At 41.5% G+C, this 19678-nt stretch overlaps 5 protein-coding genes across 5 annotated transcripts; 2 read left to right on the top strand and 3 right to left on the bottom strand.

Moving 5' to 3' along the window:
• Nucleotides 1-4822: 4822 nt before the first annotated feature.
• Nucleotides 4823-7630, top strand: EAF01_002272 (uncharacterized protein; the record flags this gene model as incomplete). The annotated part of the gene is made up of 3 exons (XM_038910524.1): nt 4823-5006; nt 5059-5187; nt 5241-7630. 3 exons carry the CDS (start codon nt 4823-4825, stop codon nt 7628-7630), a joined length of 2703 nt encoding a protein of 900 aa, XP_038773446.1.
• Nucleotides 7631-10801: 3171 nt separating this feature from the next.
• On the bottom strand, nt 10802-11407 carry EAF01_002271 (uncharacterized protein; the record flags this gene model as incomplete). The annotated part of the gene is made up of 1 exon (XM_038910523.1): nt 10802-11407. The coding sequence occupies one exon, from the start codon at nt 11405-11407 to the stop codon at nt 10802-10804; it is 606 nt and encodes a 201-aa protein (XP_038773445.1).
• Nucleotides 11408-12591: 1184 nt separating this feature from the next.
• EAF01_002270 (uncharacterized protein) lies at nt 12592-13882 on the bottom strand (the record flags this gene model as incomplete). The annotated part of the gene is made up of 2 exons (XM_038910522.1): nt 12592-13824; nt 13853-13882. 2 exons carry the CDS (start codon nt 13880-13882, stop codon nt 12592-12594), a joined length of 1263 nt encoding a protein of 420 aa, XP_038773444.1.
• A 349-nt stretch (nt 13883-14231) lies between these two features.
• On the top strand, nt 14232-15103 carry EAF01_002269 (uncharacterized protein; the record flags this gene model as incomplete). The annotated part of the gene is made up of 3 exons (XM_038910521.1): nt 14232-14287; nt 14337-14770; nt 14826-15103. 3 exons carry the CDS (start codon nt 14232-14234, stop codon nt 15101-15103), a joined length of 768 nt encoding a protein of 255 aa, XP_038773443.1.
• A 594-nt stretch (nt 15104-15697) lies between these two features.
• Nucleotides 15698-16445, bottom strand: EAF01_002268 (uncharacterized protein; the record flags this gene model as incomplete). Its single annotated transcript, XM_038910520.1, has 2 exons — nt 15698-15857; nt 15919-16445. The coding sequence occupies 2 exons, from the start codon at nt 16443-16445 to the stop codon at nt 15698-15700; spliced, it is 687 nt and encodes a 228-aa protein (XP_038773442.1).
• Between the last annotated feature and the right edge of the window lie 3233 nt (nt 16446-19678).

Raw genomic sequence — 19678 nt, 5'->3', positions numbered from 1 at the left:
TGCGCCATTCACCGAAATCGAACCAGTCAACCCCAACGCCATATATGATGTCGAAACAATACTAGATTGTAAATACGTCAGAGGCATAGTCAAATACTTGATCAAATGGTTAGATTACCCACATACCGAAAATTCATGGGAACCGAAAGAAAACCTCAACTGCCCTGAGAAGTTGGAGGCATTTCACCAGAGATACCCGAATTTGCCCAGAAAGAAGGAGATTCCATCGAAACAAGGATCGAAGGATCCAAAGAAGAGTCGAAAGCCAAGGAGTCGCCGCTAGGACCAGCGACAGGAGCAGACGTCATCTCCTTTTCTCTCTCAACACGCTCTTTCTCTAGTCTTTCCTTTTCTTCCAGAGCATCAAGCTCATCCAAATATTTTAGGCCACGGTCAGCCATTTTCTTCCTACGTTCGCGAAGAAATTTCTTTTGTTTACGAAGGCGAACCACCTTGGCCATCGCTTCTTGGGAAGCCGCGACCGCGCGCTCTTCCTCTTCATCCAATTTCTCTTCTTGACGATCTAGGGAAGCCCAGTCAGAGGCACGAGGAACTTCTCGATCCCAATCATCCTCCAGAGCAAATTCAGCATCACAAGAAACTCGGGAGCGCACGCACTCCGAACAACAAGTCCTTTGGGGATTGCCGTAATCCTTAACACAGCGCAAACCTTGCTCACGGCAATGAGAACACGGAGACATTTCGACACCACAGGAATCAATCAGCTGAGCAAGGATTAATTGTTCTTCACGTTTTCTGGCTGTTATTCGAATTTTATTAACAGTTGACGACATAGTTAAAAGACAAGGAGGTACGGTACGATATGAACATCATGTGGGGACAGGTAGCACTATATTAACGCTTGGGACAAGCGCTAGACTAGGAAGGGGATAGTGTTACGACAGACATCACATGACACATTCGCGTGTCACGTGAGGGAGCCTTGGGGAGCTACGGGCTCCAGGAGCATACGGATCCCAGGGGCTCCAGAGGACGAAGGTCTATATAACAGAATGAGTTTCATTATAATATGGAGCTTCGTGCTCAAGAACAATCATTAGTTTCATTACTATAGTTACGAGAATTGCAACCAGTTACAACCTTATTGAATTCCTACTTGAAGTCTAGTCTAAACCACCTCGAGAGATCTCTAGACACTTCCACGTGACCCTAGAGGCAGCTCCCGTAACATTAATATAGAATAAGAAAGTGAGTATTAATATATAGATTCATAAATATCACGTGTTTTCATTGCTTTTTTGGTTGTTAACCTGAGTCAGCTTTCTATAATAGATTATACTAGTCTATCTCCTCTTATATTCTATTTATACTAAATCCCTATATACTAGCTCATGACCTACGATAAAATTCAATAATAAACGAATTACATTTAGTATCGATAATATTCATTATTAATAAAATTAGCATTTCGCTAATAAAAAAAAGAAATTAATATTATTATATATATAATAGAAATTTATATAGGAATTTATATTGAATTTCTCTTCGTCCGTAATATTAACTTTGCTACTACAGGGTGTGGAAGCTGATTTGGACTTTGGACGAACGAGATTCATTCTCATAATGCCAGCATCTCTGTGATCTTTTATCCGGCTATCTAATCAAGGCTCATGATAGGCAGGTCGTTACATGATCACGGGTCCCAGAATTTAAAGTCTGCTTAAGGTTATCAACAAGTCAAAAGTCAAAACAATTGACAATGCCCCGCTCGAGAAAGCTAGTGTTAGTACAGTGCTAGAGCTAGTAATAATAATCAAACTATTCGCACAGTTCAGTACAATACCAAGTATTGAATGAAGTTAATGGATGTAATCGCAACATCGGTCATCAAAATGGAATCTAATTTCTAGAAGAGCGGGGGACGAAGCATATTAGGTAATAATGACATTGACTGTAATGTCATGAATGGTTGCTGAAATCTCGTTTTGACGGCACTTAATAAAACTCCTTTCAAGTATTCCCTGAAGAAAGGTGAAGGGCACGGGTATCTTTCCCGAAAAGTTTTCTTGATGAAGGTGAAGCTACACCTGTGAATTAAGGGTGCGTTTGAATCACTTATTTTATATTATTTCGAATTATTAGACCTAAATTATTTAGTAAATAATGCTAAATAAGATCAAATAATAGCTTTACTGAATGCTTGAAATTGTGAAATAAATTATTAGGAATTATTTAATAAATAATTACGTTTACCGAACGCTTGAAACTATGAAATAATTCATAATAATTTATTTAATAAATAAATTTTAGAATGATAAATACTTTTAAGATCCTTATACATTTATCAAATAAATTGTAAAGCAATGTTACAACGGATTAGTAACAGGCTGTAGAATCACCAACGTATAGGCTATAATGGTATTATAGGCCTTGGTAATTCAATTGTAGTATACTGGGGGACATTAGGCATTTAAGGACACCTCAGGTATGTATATAGTATTAGTTATAGGATTAGTAAGCTCCTAAGGGATTAGCCCTAGGATAGGAAATAAGACAGGACGATGAGACTTATAGGATTAGTGTTATGTGATGAACCATTCTATCAATCCTATTGATTATTATTAATAGAATCAATAGAATTTTATTATTTTTATTATTCTTAGTGAATGGGATTAATGAAATAGTAGAATATGAAGGTCTATATAAGGGAAAAGGTTTCTTTATATGTAAAACTTCGTGCTTAAGAATAATCATTAATTTCATTATTATAATTACAAGAATTATAATTAGTTATAATCTTATTAGATTTCTACTTGAAATTTAGTCTAAATTATCTCAAGAAATCTCTAGCTATTTTCATGTGATCTAGAGGTAGTTCCTGTAATAAGCAAGTTTTTGAAGCATTATAAAAAATTATTTAATAAATCTTCAACAAATCTTTATTATCATTCACCCCTATTATTCTCAACGTTATTCAAATATATTTAATACTACTCAAATATATTAGTCTGAATACCCTTGCCGTTTTAATATTATTAAAAATTTCATTAAATAAATCAAAAATCGATCCGAACGCACCCTAAGAGGCACCACCACACTTATTAGAATGATTTGAAACTGGATGAGAAGCTGTAGACTATGGATCACCACTCAAAGACCAACAAAATTTATATTACAAGGCGAGGAAATTCAATAGCCTCCGAAAGCCGCCACACCTTGAACATCCCCCCGAATTGTGCTTTGGAAGATCGAGATTTAACACTTGCTCGGCTTTTGCAGTCATTTATCAGTATTCACTAGATACCGAGGTAGTCATTCGCATATGATTCTTTTGAAGATTAAAGTCTCTTGATTGGTCATCTGAAAGTTATGATTTTTCCGAAAAGCAATCATAACCTTAGAACAGCTGACTGCCGACGTGTGCTCGTACATCTGGAGAAATTCACCCTCAAATGTTGATAAGCCAGTACCGCCTTCTCTTCGACGTCGGAATCGCCTTGGCTGTAGCTGTAACTGTAACGTGATGAAGTGCCATGAATTTGTTGAGTCTAAGAACATTTTGGGCTGTAGTGCCATCAATATACGGCGTTCCTACTCTGCTAGATAGACATAAAACATGAAGACAGAATAAACCAACGAAGACCAGATTTGAACGAAACAAAAATCCATCAGTTTCGGTTTCATTCTAATAACTATATTTACTTCTAATCACAATATGATGAATAAGTCAACGTTACTCATGGTATTCAATAGTCCGAACCACAATCCAACAATGAAGATTATTAAGCCCCAAACCAATTAAAATAATCAAATCGTCTGAAATGTTAAAGCTAATTAGAACATTAAACTATTTTTTAAATTTCTAAGTGCTATTAGACATTGAAATCCTTATGTTATTGATCTGTAGCCCGGACTATACTCTGACGTTACTATATATCATACATACCTATATGCTTCCTAAATATTGTTGGCCTTACATTACTCTGCTGGCTATCATGTCAAATAGGTCGTATCATTTCGACTCTGATATCGTTTCTAGTAGCATAGAAGTGTGGGTCAAAAGATCTAGCAAACTTGGAACATTAAGCGAGTGTCCCATTCCCACTAGACGTTCGTCTAATCTCGCAATATCATATAATGAATACAAACATAGAACATAGAATGTACTTTCATCCGAAGTTTGCGATCTAGGTCCTTTTTGTTTTCTTTTCTAAAAGTGAAGTGAGTCAAGGTTGCCGTAATTGCAAGTGTTGTCATGGAAATGAAGTTGTCTGAGCCCCACTTGAAAAACATTCACTATGCGACGATGCCAACAAAATGAGCAAGTTTCTTCATTCACAGCCTTTCAAATTATACCGTGATAAACCGTCAGTGAGCCGTGATAATTCACCTATAATCTCACTAGCGCGCACAATCCAGATTGTAAATATACACTCAACGATCTTCAACTTTCGACAACTACAACAACCTCAACACTCTTCCCACTGTACGAAACACCCACCAAAAAACCTTCAAATTCATCAAAACTCTTTACACAAAGAATGAAACCAAAAATTCCACCAGTTTTCTTCAAATATTCAAATCTTTAGAAACTAGATCGATTAACAGTTCGCCGTTACATGTAAGCTTCTCAATTTATCAACGCCCACATGCTATTCATCGTGCGCTTTGCTAATTAACTTCACTGACAGAGAAGAGTTCCTGACAACAGAAGTTCCCAAACTTTCAATCTCCACGGTTTCTATATTCTTTCCCGACAAACAAGTCTTCAAGTTCAAGATCGACATGTAAGTTTTTCCCTATCTTCGGCGCCCAAATGCTCTGCACAGATGGCTAATCGATTTGACCGATAGTCTCAAATATGTCCAACAACAATCTCGACAACTTAGTCCCAGGCGTCAAGCCTGCTCTTTTCGATCTCCGTAAAGAACAGGTTTCACAACAGCCATCTTTGACCCAGATTCTCTCCCAAGGACCAACTCTTGGAAATGGTCCAGCAACTCAACCGCCCGCAGAAACCATGATGGGTGGCTTCTTCGGGTCTGGTATGTTTTCCATTATCAAACTCTTCATGTGGACTATACTAATGAGTTATAGGATCGGCTATGGCCACCCCACAGCAAGATACTCAAGCAATGCCTCCAAATCAACAAGGAAATAATGCAGCTGTAGCATTCGGCGCGGGAATGCCTGCATTTGGTGCGAGTATGCCCACGTTCGGCAATGGTATGATATTCGAGTTTCATCATTTTTATGTGGGCTGTGCTAACGGATTGTAGGATTCGGAAATGAGTCCAAATCCGATTCTTCTTTCAAATTCTCGATCTCCCACATGGTCCCCAAATCAATCGATCATGGAACCCTTAAGCAAGAGAACACCGATCTCCACCTAAAGTTGGAGGAAGCCAACAAAGAGCTCGCTTGGATCAAGCAGCAGCATGAATCCAAAGAAAAGGAAGTAGATGATCTTGAATCCTCCAATTTTGTATTTCAAATGGACATCGGCGCTTTGAAAGACGATGTCGACCGTTTGAATCAGCAGACCGAAGAAGCGAAGGAGAAGATCGCAAAACTAGAAGCTGAACTTGTGATTTCAGAATCATCGTGCGAATTTCTTGAAGATCAAATCCGAGAATCTGGTATGGCCCCAGGATATCCAGACCAACCTTCTGAGAATGAGCTTTTGGCGAGAGACCTGGAAATTCTCGACCTCAAAGAAAACATTGACAAACTCCATGATGAATTAAAGAATACTCGAGGAACAGCCGATAAAGAGTTCAATAGGCTTCGAGGGGTGATCGCCGGTCAAGAAAATGCGCTCCAGTCTATGAATGCCGAAAAGATTGATGTGCAAGTTGCTTTGACAGACAAGACAACAGCAGTTAACTTGGTCAATCAACATAATTCGACCATCTTGCAACTCCGAGCAAGCATTCAAGATCTCATCTCTCAGCACGAAAAGGAAAAGTCCGATGCGGAAATCAAATTCAACCAGCATATTGGAGAGAAAACCAAACTGGAACAAGATCTCAACCAACTTCAGCAAGAGTACGAGAGCGTTAAGTTCAATGCAGACACGATTGCCAAGGAGAGAGATTCTGCTGTGGCCGGTCAAGCTCAAGCAGTCAATGAAAGAGATGTTGCTGTGGCCGGTCAAGCTCAAGCAGTAAAGGAAAGAGATGTTGCTGCGGCCGGTGAAGCTCAAGCAGTTAAGGAAAGAGATGTTGCTGTGGCTAGTGAAGCTCAAACAGTCAAGGAAAAAGATGTTGCTGTGGCTAGTGAAGCTCAAACAGTCAAGGAAAAAGATGCTGCTGTTTCTGGTGCTGCCAAAGCTGCTAGCGAGCGCGTTGCTGCTATCACTAGAGATGTTAAGAAAAGACATTCAGCTGGATCTATTTCAAACTCAATTGTTAACGAGGAACCACGAGGCAGCAAGTCTATCATACAAAAACTCGAGGACGATCTCACACACTCTCAACAACAAGTTCAGACGCTCACCGCTGAAAAGGCACAGTTGGTCGACACGATGTCTCATCAATCAAAGATTGTAGAGAGAGATCATCCCGCACTAATCAAAAAGACTAGAGAAGTCGAAGAGCTTGCCGTGGCACTTCAGAAGTTACAGAAGGATCATTCTGCAACTTTGAAATCAATGAATCGTACTATTCATTCTGAAACCTCAGCTCACAAAAAGACTTCTGCTCAGCTTGAATCCCTTAAAAAAGAGGTCTTAGAGCAAAAAGCTAGATTTAGATGGATGAAATGCGCGATTAGGGTCCGTGATGAGAACGCTGCTTCTGGTATTGAAATCCCACATTGCAGCCAACCTTGCAGCCCAGTCTTGCGTCCTGTACAATCTGCAGCGGAAGCACAATTAGATCTGGAGAAGATCCTCAGGGATCTTTTTGATCCTGAATCAGAAAGAAGATTAATCGATGCAACTAGGAAGGCATGGGGCAAGACAGAAGAAAAGTCCGGACAGCCCATCCACGACGATGAGACTTCTGCTACTAAGGAGTCTGCAGAAGTTGCCTCAGCGGAAATTCCGGAAATTCTCCTATCTGTACCGGAGTCTACTGGCAAATCTGTCCCAGTCCAGGAAAGCACGGCAATCGATGAACAGATTCCAATGCAAATGGTTGTGGAAGCACCAACTTCACCTACTCTTGCACTTGTACCGGAGTTTGTGGCTGAGAATTTCTTAGCCATGGAACGCCCAGAAATCTCAGAACAGACCCCAATCCCAGTGATTGTTAGCAAGGGGAAATCACTTCCTAGGTCTAAGAGTTATTTTTGGTCAAAGTTTTTCTTCATCGTTTTGTTAACCATCTCTTGGCTTGCCTTAAATGGATACTTTGCCGCTTCCTCTACCGGGTCTACCACAGGGGTCATTCGATTAATTGATGCACCAAGACCGGCAATCATTCCAATTGCCACAATGAACGCACCAATAGTTGCGACGAGCACGACCTTTCAGTTAGCAGTAATACCAGCAACAGCTTCAGCTTCAGCTTCGGTCCAATCCCCTCAGGTCACAACAGTTGCTGCTCTTTCGAGCTATACCGACTACTTCACCCCCAATTTTACAGCGAAGCGGAATCATTTACCTGTACCGAATCGTTGTCAAGGTCAAGTCAGTCGTTACCTGGGACCTTTCCAACACTTATGAAGATGTTGTGAGGTTTTTTTCTCGCGAGAATTAAATCTCAAGGGATTTCGACAAGTCCTTACTGCACCATACTTGCTTTAAGCTTATGAGCCGTCAAAGAAAAGAAGTTTGATTCTCTGTATTTACATGTTATTCTGTTTTTAATTCTTGGGGCTTAATTGTATTCTTTGCAAGGGCGGCGACTCTTCCAAATGGTCCTAACAACACTTCGAATGACACCCATCAACGTTCTTTACCATGACGAACAAACCACAAATCACAAGGCCACTTGTTTCAAACAACTCAATGGTATGAGAAGCATCTGATCATGAATACTTCGCATCGAATTTACATTAACTTTCCTGAGAAGGCGGACGCGTCTTCAATAATGGAGTATTCATGTGAATTCTTTGTATGTTATCGTTTTTCGATGGTTTTCATGACGATTTCTCCTACTTTTCAAAATTTCAACGACAAGTCAATAGGAATCATTCTCACAATTTCTGCACTGACAAAAGAAATTCGACTTCCAGTACTTTCCTTCCAACACCAGCATTTGCACGATTACGCACTATGGTTGGGATGAACGGAGTCAGTTATTACTCATCCCCTTAGGCAAGGGATAGTTTAACAGACTTTGTTCTCCTTTCTTAAAGGTCTATGATAGAAGGTAATGTGAAAGATGGATGCTTCCTTTGGCGAGGCTGCATTCATTCCGACACACCACTTTCCATCAAAAACTTTACCATGCGGAGGCAACATAGCATAAAATATTCCCTTAGGCAAGGAGTTACCATCATTTTTGACGCAATCTTCCAATTAACAGAAGACTGTAGGAGAAGAAACCTAGAAGGTAAATATTTCCTTTGGCGAGGACTTATTTTCATACACAGGTTTATTCTCCTATCGGCATCAATGAGCGGTGGCGGAATTGCAATGAGATGTTCCCTTAGGCAAGGAGCTACTCTTATGCAATGATCTAACCTGAGATGCTAATAACTTTATGGTGAAATGGAGGAATGAAGGAAATCATCACTGGAGGAGTTGAAGTTTTGCAGAAATGATTGCTCTCGAGCTGGAGTTCTCCAATGGTTTACTGAAATTGGTTGGTGGCATTGTGGTGGAGTTATGGCGATAAAATTACTCGGAAAATGGGAAGGGATTCGCGGTTTGGGAAGGGGTTTGAGAAGGGATTGCTGAGAGGACAAATGGATGGATTTGAGATTAATGGGTCAAAAATGGTGTAAATCCTGGCAGGAAACAATGATTCTGCAGGTACTGGAGGTGTTTTTCAGAAGTCGACTGTTTTTTTGGTCTGGCTTTCTGGTCTAGTTTTCGCAGGTATTGGATTTTCCGTATCTTATTTACAACTTATTTTCTTTGGTATGGTGTTAAAGTACTTGAGTTTTCGGCAGTCTTGATAGATGATGTAGGATCACGATCTTGATAACCCAGAACTAATGAGAACATCCCCAGATATTTCAAAATGAACTTGCTGCTCGTGATATGATTTTGTTTTCGTGATATTCAAATGAATGAAATCATGCAGTGGTGCTTGTAGTGTTCCATGCTCGTCGATAAAAACTATGGCGCGACCATCTTCGTCGGCTCATCATAGTCTGTCTGTGAAGGTACTAATCAATGAGTACACCGATGGTACCCTGTTGTTAGATATCAAATGAATGTCGATCCGAGTATCGTTCTGATCCAACAAGAGGAAGAGCAAGTTGTACCCTTATCATAAGTGTATCCTCTTTCTATGTCTAGGTATGCCCTCAGATATGAAATGGTACTCGAGTACGGAGGTCGCGGTCATTTTGGAAGACACTAGGTAGCCATGGTAGCCCTGTAGATGCCTATAATCAAGCACACTAATTGAAAATTATAGGGTCTGTGTGTAGATAACTTCCAGCCTATATTAAGCTTAACGAGCCTATTCTGTATAAGCTTTATGCACCATAATTTTAGATTGGTTTAGAGCCCAACTAAGCCTAAAGTATAGGCATCACTAGTTTATTCGGGTAGGGCGGACATCAGTTTTTATAGATCCCGACCAAATCCAACGAATTATAGAGTCTTTTAGTGTGTATACCCTAAAAGAGCCTATAATCTCTTCCAAAACGACCGCGACCTCCATACCGTCGGATACATACCGGGAATGTGCATTCAGTGAGCCGAAACTCTCTATTTCGACCCTGATCTTTCTTCGATGAAATTCCGTCCGGAGAGAGATAAATTTAGTTGGTGCTTGAGTAAAATACAATGCTGATTTTGTGTTTGCATGCCGAAAGCATGGTGCCTTTTCTGTATGGGGGTTACATCCACCAATGCTAACTGTTCCTGTCCAATTTCTACTTTATTTCAACAATTTATTTCCACTCTCATAGTAATAATGAATTCTTACAGACGATCTTTATCGATGAATACATATATGAGTCAGGCCGATGATGCAGGGAAACTGTAAGGACCTTTTCACGCAACATTCGGCAATGAAAATGTTTTATAATGGTCCACCATACCTCGCTTCATTAAGCGAGTAGGAAAACTGTAGACAGATTCCCAACAACAGGTGTAGGGAGGACACACATCGACATTATAAGTACTATTGAAAGCAAAACAGACATGGGATGCAGTAACTAATATTCATTGTATGCGGCATTTTACCTTATCAAGACTTGACGAACGAAATGATTTCTGCCAGGTGATCGAACAGCAGCATTTCTAGTCAGACTTTCCGATAGTCTGAGCTTCAGTCAAACAATCAAAGTCGTTCAGGGTTGGAAGTTGATACCTTATTCAAAATGGAGTCGGGATCTCAAGTTGTTGAAAGAATTCAATCGGGCTCACTCGTTGAAAGCTGCTAGTGTACTGCATGCGAAAGTTCCAGCACAGATCACACACCTAAGACTCCTCTCCAATCAAGACCAAGATTATCGCAGAAATAGAACTTTCACTAGCATTAGTTGTTGACACGATTTATTGATTTTAAATTAGTTCGTGTTTCAATCACTATCTAGCGAAAAATAAGCCATGTTTATGTAGATAGCGATGAATCGCAGGTGGCAAAGCTAGAATATGTTCAGAAATGCAAATGGCAATAGTAAAAACTATCCGTTCGGTGTTCTATTCCTTATTAGATTATGGGTAGGTAGAGATTATCGGCCCACAACTCCGCATTGATGTTCCTTGACCTCATTGGAATTTCTCGTGTTCAGCCTTCCTCAACCTTTCGAAGAACTCCTCTTCAACTTCCAGAAACTTGCCCAGAATAGCAAAATTAACCAAGTCCTCATCAGTCAAACTTTCATCCTCTTTTCCTTGACCAAAACACGACCCTCCCATCACGATGTTGCTCCACATCACGACAAGATCCCAGATTACTTCCTTCCCCAATGCTGCCAATTCGGCATAACCCATTTGCTTCTTCGCCCAAATTCCTTCAATAAGGTCATCATTATATACGGTGTATTCGGTGATATGTGTCTTCTTAAGCTGGGTGATTTTTGAATTGTAACAGACTTTATCCCCCCTGTCATCGAAGAGTCTCTGGCGCTCAGCTTCTACGAGACATTTGAAAGTGGCGGAGGAATTGAGAAGAAGGGCGACAGGCAAGCGTTCGAATGGCGGTTGATCATCACTGTCTAACGGAACTCCTTCTTTCTCCCGACTTTTCATGAGCACAGCATAGCTTCTGGTACCATGAGCTCTCGCTGGCCTTTCCCTCTTCTGCTTCTGGACTCGGTTCAAAGTTTGTTTAGGTTTGATGAGGTCGAGATTCTTGGTTCGAGCTTTAGTCATGGTCGGCGGTGGCTGCTTATCGTTTGCGGAAGTGAAGGATTGGAAGAATTATAGGACATCCTCGGGCGGAGCCTTATCAAAAAACGGTGGCTTCGGTCGTGTGCCATCAACTAACCATTTGTTAGATGCCATAGGTAGCTTTGGATATTGGGAAGAATCACGTTTCCAATAGTCCAGATCGCAATTCAAGATTTTTGTTCCGAGATTTCGATAATGCCATTACTCAAACTCCATTTGACACATACAAGGACCTTAATATCTCAAAGACGTTGAATGCTCTAAAGATTTTGATTGTTCGACTGTGGTCTAGACTATCGGATACCATGAATATGAATGAAACTTATCAGAGGTCGTGTATACACTCCTAAGTCTTGGGACCTCCACGTTAAGAATGTACTCCAAAACAGATGCGTCCCTCGTCTTTACTGAGGCCGCAAAGTACTTTGTACGTCCTGAAGAGCTAAATTAAGAGCGTCCAGACTTGCTTGAGCGCACCACTTGAAAGACGGCGAGTCGGTTGCCATGACAAAAGTAATTTAATGTTGTCATGTTCGATAGTACGTTGGGATGCAACGACGGTCGCAAGGGTGAGAGAAATGGCATGACCTGAAATTTCCTGTGGATGATAATTTTGTACAAGACCTTCGCCTGATTCAATCAATTTAAGGAGAGTAAATATCTTCAACCCTACAAAAGACACAGAATGCTCCACAAATCACTTCTCCTATATAGCACCCACGCACCCCATAAGTTAAAGATGTCCAAAAAAAATCGAAGAAAGCAATTGAACAAAAGGTAAAAAGAATAAAAGAATATGAACCCGCCCGTAGGCATGGGTAATGAGGTGATCGTATACCGAGTGCGCCAGGAAACGCAGCACACGACCTACCAAGCGAAGCCTAGGGAATATGCACATGTGGGTCCCAACCCGGGTTGCCACCACTGCGCCGACTCACTTCATACTCTCGAAGGAATGTGACTATCTTATATCTATAAAGGGCAGTCCTCTGCTTCAATGTCACCGTCGCTTTGTTGGTGAAAGTGTGGGGTTGGCTGATTGGCGAGTCGATAAATTTCGAAAATCAATCTTCACTCACAATGCAAATCTGGTGTACCTGACTTATCATGCATGGTATTCTATTCAATGTTAACATATATCTTTAGAAGTTCTAAAGACGTCCTTCTCAACTTTTCAAAAATGTCAACGCGCCCGCAACCAAAGCCTCCACACCGGTCTTGAGTGTTGGCTGTATTGCTGGCGCAAATAATGGGCTATGATTAATTGGTACATCTTCCATCCTTCCAGCTTCCTTAGCTTTCCTAATAACGTCAGGATCTGTGCCACCAAAGAGCCAATAACAGGAAGGTACACCTTTTCCACCCTCTTTGTTCGGTGCCACTGTTGCCAAAATTCCAAAATCTTCTGATCCGCCCAAAGGTGCGCAATTCTGATTATGATTTTCCCCAAACACATCATCGAAAGTACCCGACAGTTTTCGCGTAATGCCATCATTATTAACCAAGAAGGGGAAACTGCTCGTAGGTTCGAATAGGGGCTCTTTTGTAGTATTTGATGCATCGCATTCTGCTTTCACGATTCTTCTGATCGATTTCAAAACCTTTTCCCTTGTCTCAGGATTAAAATTCCTCACGTTAATCTTTAACACAGCTTCATCGGCAATGATATTTTCCGTCATCCCCGCAACGACGCTTCCAACTGTTGTTACGGCCGAATCTTGAGGATTTACTTCTCTGCTGATGATTCCTTGCAATCGTACAACAATATTAGCAGCTAAAAACACCGGATCGATCGTCATATGTGGCTGTGATGCATGACCACCCTTTCCATAAACCGTCACTTTGAAACTATCTGCAGCAGATCCAGAGATTCCTGTTCGCGTTCCCACTTGACCGGTTGCAAGTGGCATTACATGCTGTCCCAACACTACATCCGGAATAGGACATGCATGTCTTTCAGGATCATACAATCCATCCTCTATCATAGCTTTCGCTCCTGCACCTCGCTCCTCATTTAATTGAAACAATATCACCAATGTACCTTTCCAAGTGGACTTTGCTTTTGATAATGTTTCTGCAACGGCTAACATACATGCTATATGCATATCATGTCCACAAGCGTGCATTACATACTTTTCAATACCATCTGCGCCATCAACTTCTCTTTTCGTGCTAGCATATGGTAAGCCGGTCAATTCCTTGACGGGTAATGCATCAATATCTGCACGAAGGAGAACTGTAGGTCCAGAAGAGTTCTTCAAAATTCCAATGAGGCCAGTACCTCCGATATTCGTATGGACTTCAAATTCGCGAAGCTTTCGGAGTTCCTTTGCAGCAGTTTCCGAAACTAAATGCTCCTGGAGTGATAGCCCGGGATTTTGATGAAGATTTTTTTTAGACTAATTCGTAATAGCTGAGGTCAGGAACATACTCCTGGAGAAGCGCTGGGATACTCATGCTTGCTGTTTGTCTCGTCAAGCCATCAGCAACATTCAACGATAATTGATGAGGATAATCAACCCAAAGTCTGCATCGATATGAGAAATTGAGGTCTTATCACCAATGGACAGTTTTGATATATTGACAAGTCGAATGAAGAGAACTGATTGATAAGATACAGTGATGACACGTGATGGAGTGGGATAAAACGACCCCTAAGCTTGCCCATATTTCCCCATTTTCGTCCAACGTTCCCCCGCTATATGCGGGGCAAGCGGTTCTATTGAGTTCGGAACAACATCTCCAGATAACAAATGAAGCTCCAGGCAATAAAATTCTCTTTTTGAATAAATATCCACAACACAAAATGGCTGACAACAACTTGGTCGATCGACTGGCCCTTATCACGGGTGCATCTGGAGGGTAAGAAGCACCACACTTGACACCGAAAACTATGATAACAAGGAGATAGGATAGGTTCAGCTTGTGCTCGTGCATTTGCAGCTGAGGGTATCCATCTCGCACTCACATATTCCACTTCCAAAGATGCAATTGATAAACTCCTGGATGAATTGCGTCAAACTTCATCAGGGAGAGATTCTCGAATCTCCATTCATCAAGTGGACATGGGTTCCCCAGAACAAATCTCGGGACTCTTTGATGAGATCAAACGTGATCATGGGGGTCGCACGGTAGATATCTTGATATCAAATGCAGGGTATGGAAAGAGAATTGTAGATATATCAGATATCCCATTAGAGGAATTTGACTATACCCTTAACATCAACTTGAGAGCCTCATTCTTATTAGTTAAAGGTGTGGTGGAAGGAATGAAGGCACAAAAGTGGGGGAGAATTATCTTTATATCGAGTATAGCTGCTTATGGAGCTGGACTCAATGGTTGCCGTACGATATACACTTTTCATTTCATTCCTTGAGTTCTTGACTGATGTGCACTTAGACTACGCTGCGTCGAAAGGTGGTCTCACATCTATGATGAAGAATCTATCACTTCACCTTGCCGAGTACAAAATTACAGTCAATGATGTGGCACCGGCAATGATTGGTAACACAGGTATGATTCCAAATGCCGATGTCGCTCTTAGTTTACTTGATGCAATTCCACTACATCGATTAGGCACTCCAGAGGAATGCTCGAATGCAGTCATGATGTTTGCAAAGACCGGATACGCGACTGGCCAGAGCTTGTTGCTTGCAGGGGGTTTAAACCATAAGTAGACAGCTTTTGGCATTATGTTTAGGAGCTCGTTGGAATCCTATCATAAGAGGGTACATTTGTGGGTAGGGTCCCATTGATAATGGTACTGTCGGATACTTAGATTGAGCTCGCTGGGCCCATAACAAAATAATAGCGACAAAAATCGATCTCCTTCTGATACCGAAGCGAACATTAGACATTCACAATTCAGTATCTGTGAAAGCATTGTACAAAATATGAATCACTTGAGTCCTAAGTTTTGAGCCTTCGAGGAACTTCTTGTATCCGATTGTCCACTTTCAGCCTAGGATATGGAAAGAATCATGATGTATTCCAGTTCATGAGAATTTGAACTCATTATATTCTTGAATAATTAAATAGCAAGGCAAAAAGCCAAGACGAAAAGAGGGTATCATCTCACATCCCATATCCTACAACGAAAAAGACCATCAAAAGTACCCCCCAATGACCCATATGACCCATCCCTTATTACTGAAATAAATCCCATCCCCATCAGCTTCCTGAGTGTATTTTCCCCCATGCATAATTATACAATACAGGCGATACTCCATTCCCCCCAAAAAGACAGATTGGAAATATAAATGCCAAGGTCTTCATACACCGGGTACTTTGACATCAGTCCTACCACTCCTGTGCCAAACCGCCAATAATGCACCACAATGTCCGCATTTATGTTCAACGTCCTTGAGACCAGAGATAAGGTAGGGTATACATCCTAGACAGGTGACAGCGCAGCAAAGAAGCGCGATGAGACTAATGAAGGGTTAGTATATATTATATATTGCCTTCGAAGAGGCGAAAGAGAATAACTTACTGTGTAGTCATTCCACTGTGACTTTCAACAGCTGTTACCTCTCTTACACCGCAGAGAGGACAATCTACAGGAGTAGGGCCAGTTTGGAGTGCACGGATAGGCAAAGCAGTGGCATAGTTATTCCTTCCTTGGTTGATATTTGCTTGAGGTGGAGGCTGCGCTGGATAATGATCTTGAGGAGGGTATTGACCTTGAGGAGGTGGAGCTTGATATTGACTCTTCTCATTTGTGAAACCCTCTTGCTGAGGTGGGATTTGTTGTGATGCCATTGTATTCTGATTAGGGTCGACGACTTCGATACCTTGATAAGCTTCTGGATGGATGTTTTGTTGAGTTTGGTGTGAATGTGAAGGTAAATCAGGATGTGGTTGTTGTTGAATATTTGAAGTAGATGTGTTGGTGATACCAGTTAATTGTGGAGAAATGGTCGTAGGATTATGACTGGTTGTACCTGTGACTTGAGGAGATGTAAGGGGAGAAACTCCTTCTTGATAGGTAGGTGGAGGTGGATTATTATATTCAGACATTGTTAGACGACGTTTGGTGAATTGATTTGACAATTTGAAAGGGGCTTCACAAAGGGCTGTGGAGGCGCGTTGGAGGCGTGGAATGTATGAGTGAGGTATGATGTATGAAGAGGTTTCTTTTCAGCTAAGGCCCATCAAAGACTAGGGATTTTCAATTTTCGCCGAGATTTCTGGATCTTGTTCAATAGTAACAGTGGTTTGAAAATTGAAGCTTTGTGAAGTTTGATTGCAGGTAGATGACAGGTAGATGACAGGTAGATGAAATGTTTCATGAAATTTCCGGGCGTGGTTCCGATTGTATGCTGGAGGTTGGATGGCTACTAGGTAGGTATTCACATCAATGGGTTCCCCAAGTAAAGTTAGGTTACCGGTGGGTTGTCTTGTAGAGAGAGTGAAGGATGGAATGAAAGCATGAAAAGACGTTTAGTTAGCATTATCTCCCAGCTCCCCAGCTACCCACTCGTTCTTTGCTTAAGTTGTTACCTAGACCTTAGATCAAACGAAGGAGTTGGATGTTACCGCAGCTGAACGGTTGGAGTGGCACAGGCCTGAATAAAGCTCACGCTAATGCAATAAATCATGTCAAAAATGGATAGATATATACCCAGGACAGGACAGTGCAGTGCAGGATTATGAGGATATGTAGTTACCGGTATTACATAGAAAATGTAAAATATCTCCACTATTTTAAGTTACGCTAATCAAATTGCTCTACTCTGTATTGGAAATTAAAAGGGGAGAATGGAGATTAGAAATGGATCAACCCTGAATCAGCCCTGGATCAACCTTGGCTCAAAGAACTGAAACTGGAGAATTCGAGAGAAAAACTCCAAATTTGATGGGTACGCCCGGAGTGAGGGAGACCTCGGGAGCTGGAGAAGGCTCATGTGGCTCGTGTGACCGTGTGGCTCCCCTCTCGGCACGTGTTGGGGCTGAGTCCAGTTTGATGATCCTGAAAGTCTACTCTGTCCAACGGGAAGAAGGGCCAACTTTCCAAAATGATACCTTCAGCAGTCATCAATGAAATCTTCCAACAGTTCCCGAGCTCGCCACTGCTAATTATCTCCTTCATCCCAACCCTCTTGTAACAGCGATCCATGAGAATGTTTCTCGCAAATTCGTCCCCTGATCATACACACCATGAAGGATAGTGTGGGTATGGCATTGCGTAAGTTGGATATGTTTGAGTTGGACTCGGAAATTGTGACGCGTAGTCATACATGAACGCTTCATTATGTTCATACTCAATTTGTTCTTGTTCTTGTTCGGGTTGCTAGCAGGTTTCAAAGTAAGCATTTTGTCGAGCTTGATGATGGGCAGCAACAGTATTGCTACTATCAACGAATCCCATGCCATTAAACAGCTTGTATATGTAACTTACCATGGGACAGTCCACGTGAGCAAAACTTGTTTGTTTTCTTGGTCGAGATATACTGAATTCTCCACATCGTCTATGACTGACAATCTTCTTGTGGTTTCTTTGCCATCTCTTGAACCTCGAACAGATGTAAACGCTGGTACTTGATTCATTGCACCCTGTGCAACGAACTTCTTGCTCTACGCACATCTTGTTATAGCGAGCGATTTCAAGAAGGTTGTAATGATATTAGGAATTTGATCGAATGACTTCGAATTGTTCGGAAGCAATTGCTACATTTATGGAGTGCCCGTCAGGAATTTATGATCCGCATAGTAGCGATTGTCCAGATGTCAAGAGCTTGAAATCGAAGAGAGAAACTACTTGTATTTAACTCCAGAGCTATCTTACGGACGACCCATTGTATCTGGTAAAAACACATTATATTTATACACGTATCGCTCATGAACCAAGTGGTCCATTTCTACTCGAGCGCAACAACGCACAAGAGATAACGAGGTATCCTAATGGCGGTTCGCACCCCACCCTTATTTTTAACGGCTAAATCATCGTTCAAATTATACACCACATGTTTGATCACTACTTACTACTCATGTAAACACCATAAATGATATCGAATAGGCTCCATCCTTCCCTCACCTCTGAATTCACATCTATAAAATGCACTGGTCCACGAGAAAGACGAGGCAGATGATTGCTTCTTCCTAGTGGTGGGCGCATGCATGTAGCGAGAATACCATGTATTCAAAATGATTTAAACGGACCAAATTATTCAAAGTTCGGGGCGGTTGACGATTTGATGCAAGCTGTCGATGTTTGATGTATATTTCGCGAGGATGTTTCTTACTCTGATGATGGTTCTGCATTGGATATGAGTGAGTGCCCCGGCAATTGGAATTTTCCTCGCATTGCTATCTTTCGCGAATGAATACGCTCATGATTTTACTCTTGTCTAACAAAGTAAAATTTGCGACCTTAACTGTGGTTCGTGTGCTCCCACAGAATACTCCATCGATTGCAACTTGTGTTACTGGACACTTCTTCATAATTACCAGTACTGCAGTACCTCTGAAAGACCCGGTGCAAGTGTTTCCAATGGTTCAGATTACAGTTCATTTTAGGACTCTGGTTTAAATTTTTTGATTGTTGAAAACTAGCCTGGTCCATTGAACACCCTGTGAGTTGTTCATTAGACATTTTTTTCCCAGGACGGCCATGTCATCGACTAGTGATTGGAACCAGAGCAACCCGAACAGTACTTGGATTGATAAATTTGAGCACCATTGTGACAGGCGTCGGTATAGTTACGTCCTACTTCTCTCTTCTGTTCTCCGCTCACGAATAGAAGCGAGAGGAGTACATACGTGAAACACGGGACAGATATATACGCGAGGAGGCACGTGGAAACCGGGAGCCATATGGCCGAATATTAAAACGATTTTCGAATTTTTGAATGGTCGTCTCAGAAGTGCAAGCCAGGTAATAGCGGAGGCGGAGGTTTATGGATTGGGGAGGATTGAATCCCGAAGCTTGGGCGCGGAGAATGGCATAGATCTTGAAGGGTAAGAGTTGTTGGTCTTCATGAATTAACGTTACAGGATAATGCGCGACTTTCTAAAATGCTATTTCCCATGACTCTTACTTCTCTTCATCTTCTTCCGCGGCCACATCCATTCACGAGTTCTTTAAGTGATTGTGCTATGCCTCCACAGTGATTCGATACCTTCTTCTTTCATGGTAGAGAATAGAATGGCTATTTGAAGTCAGCTTTCCATACCACTACGAAAATCCTCTGTAAGTATCTGGAAGTTTGGCATCAATTTACTCCTGCATAAGATCCGACACACAATACATC

This window comes from Botrytis porri (assembly GCF_014898465.1).
Source record: "Botrytis porri strain MUCL 3234 chromosome Unknown BPOR_003, whole genome shotgun sequence".
Lineage (NCBI taxonomy): Eukaryota > Fungi > Ascomycota > Leotiomycetes > Helotiales > Sclerotiniaceae > Botrytis > Botrytis porri.
Note: the sequence above shows the minus strand (reverse complement) of the source record. Positions and strands in the feature narration are given on the sequence as shown.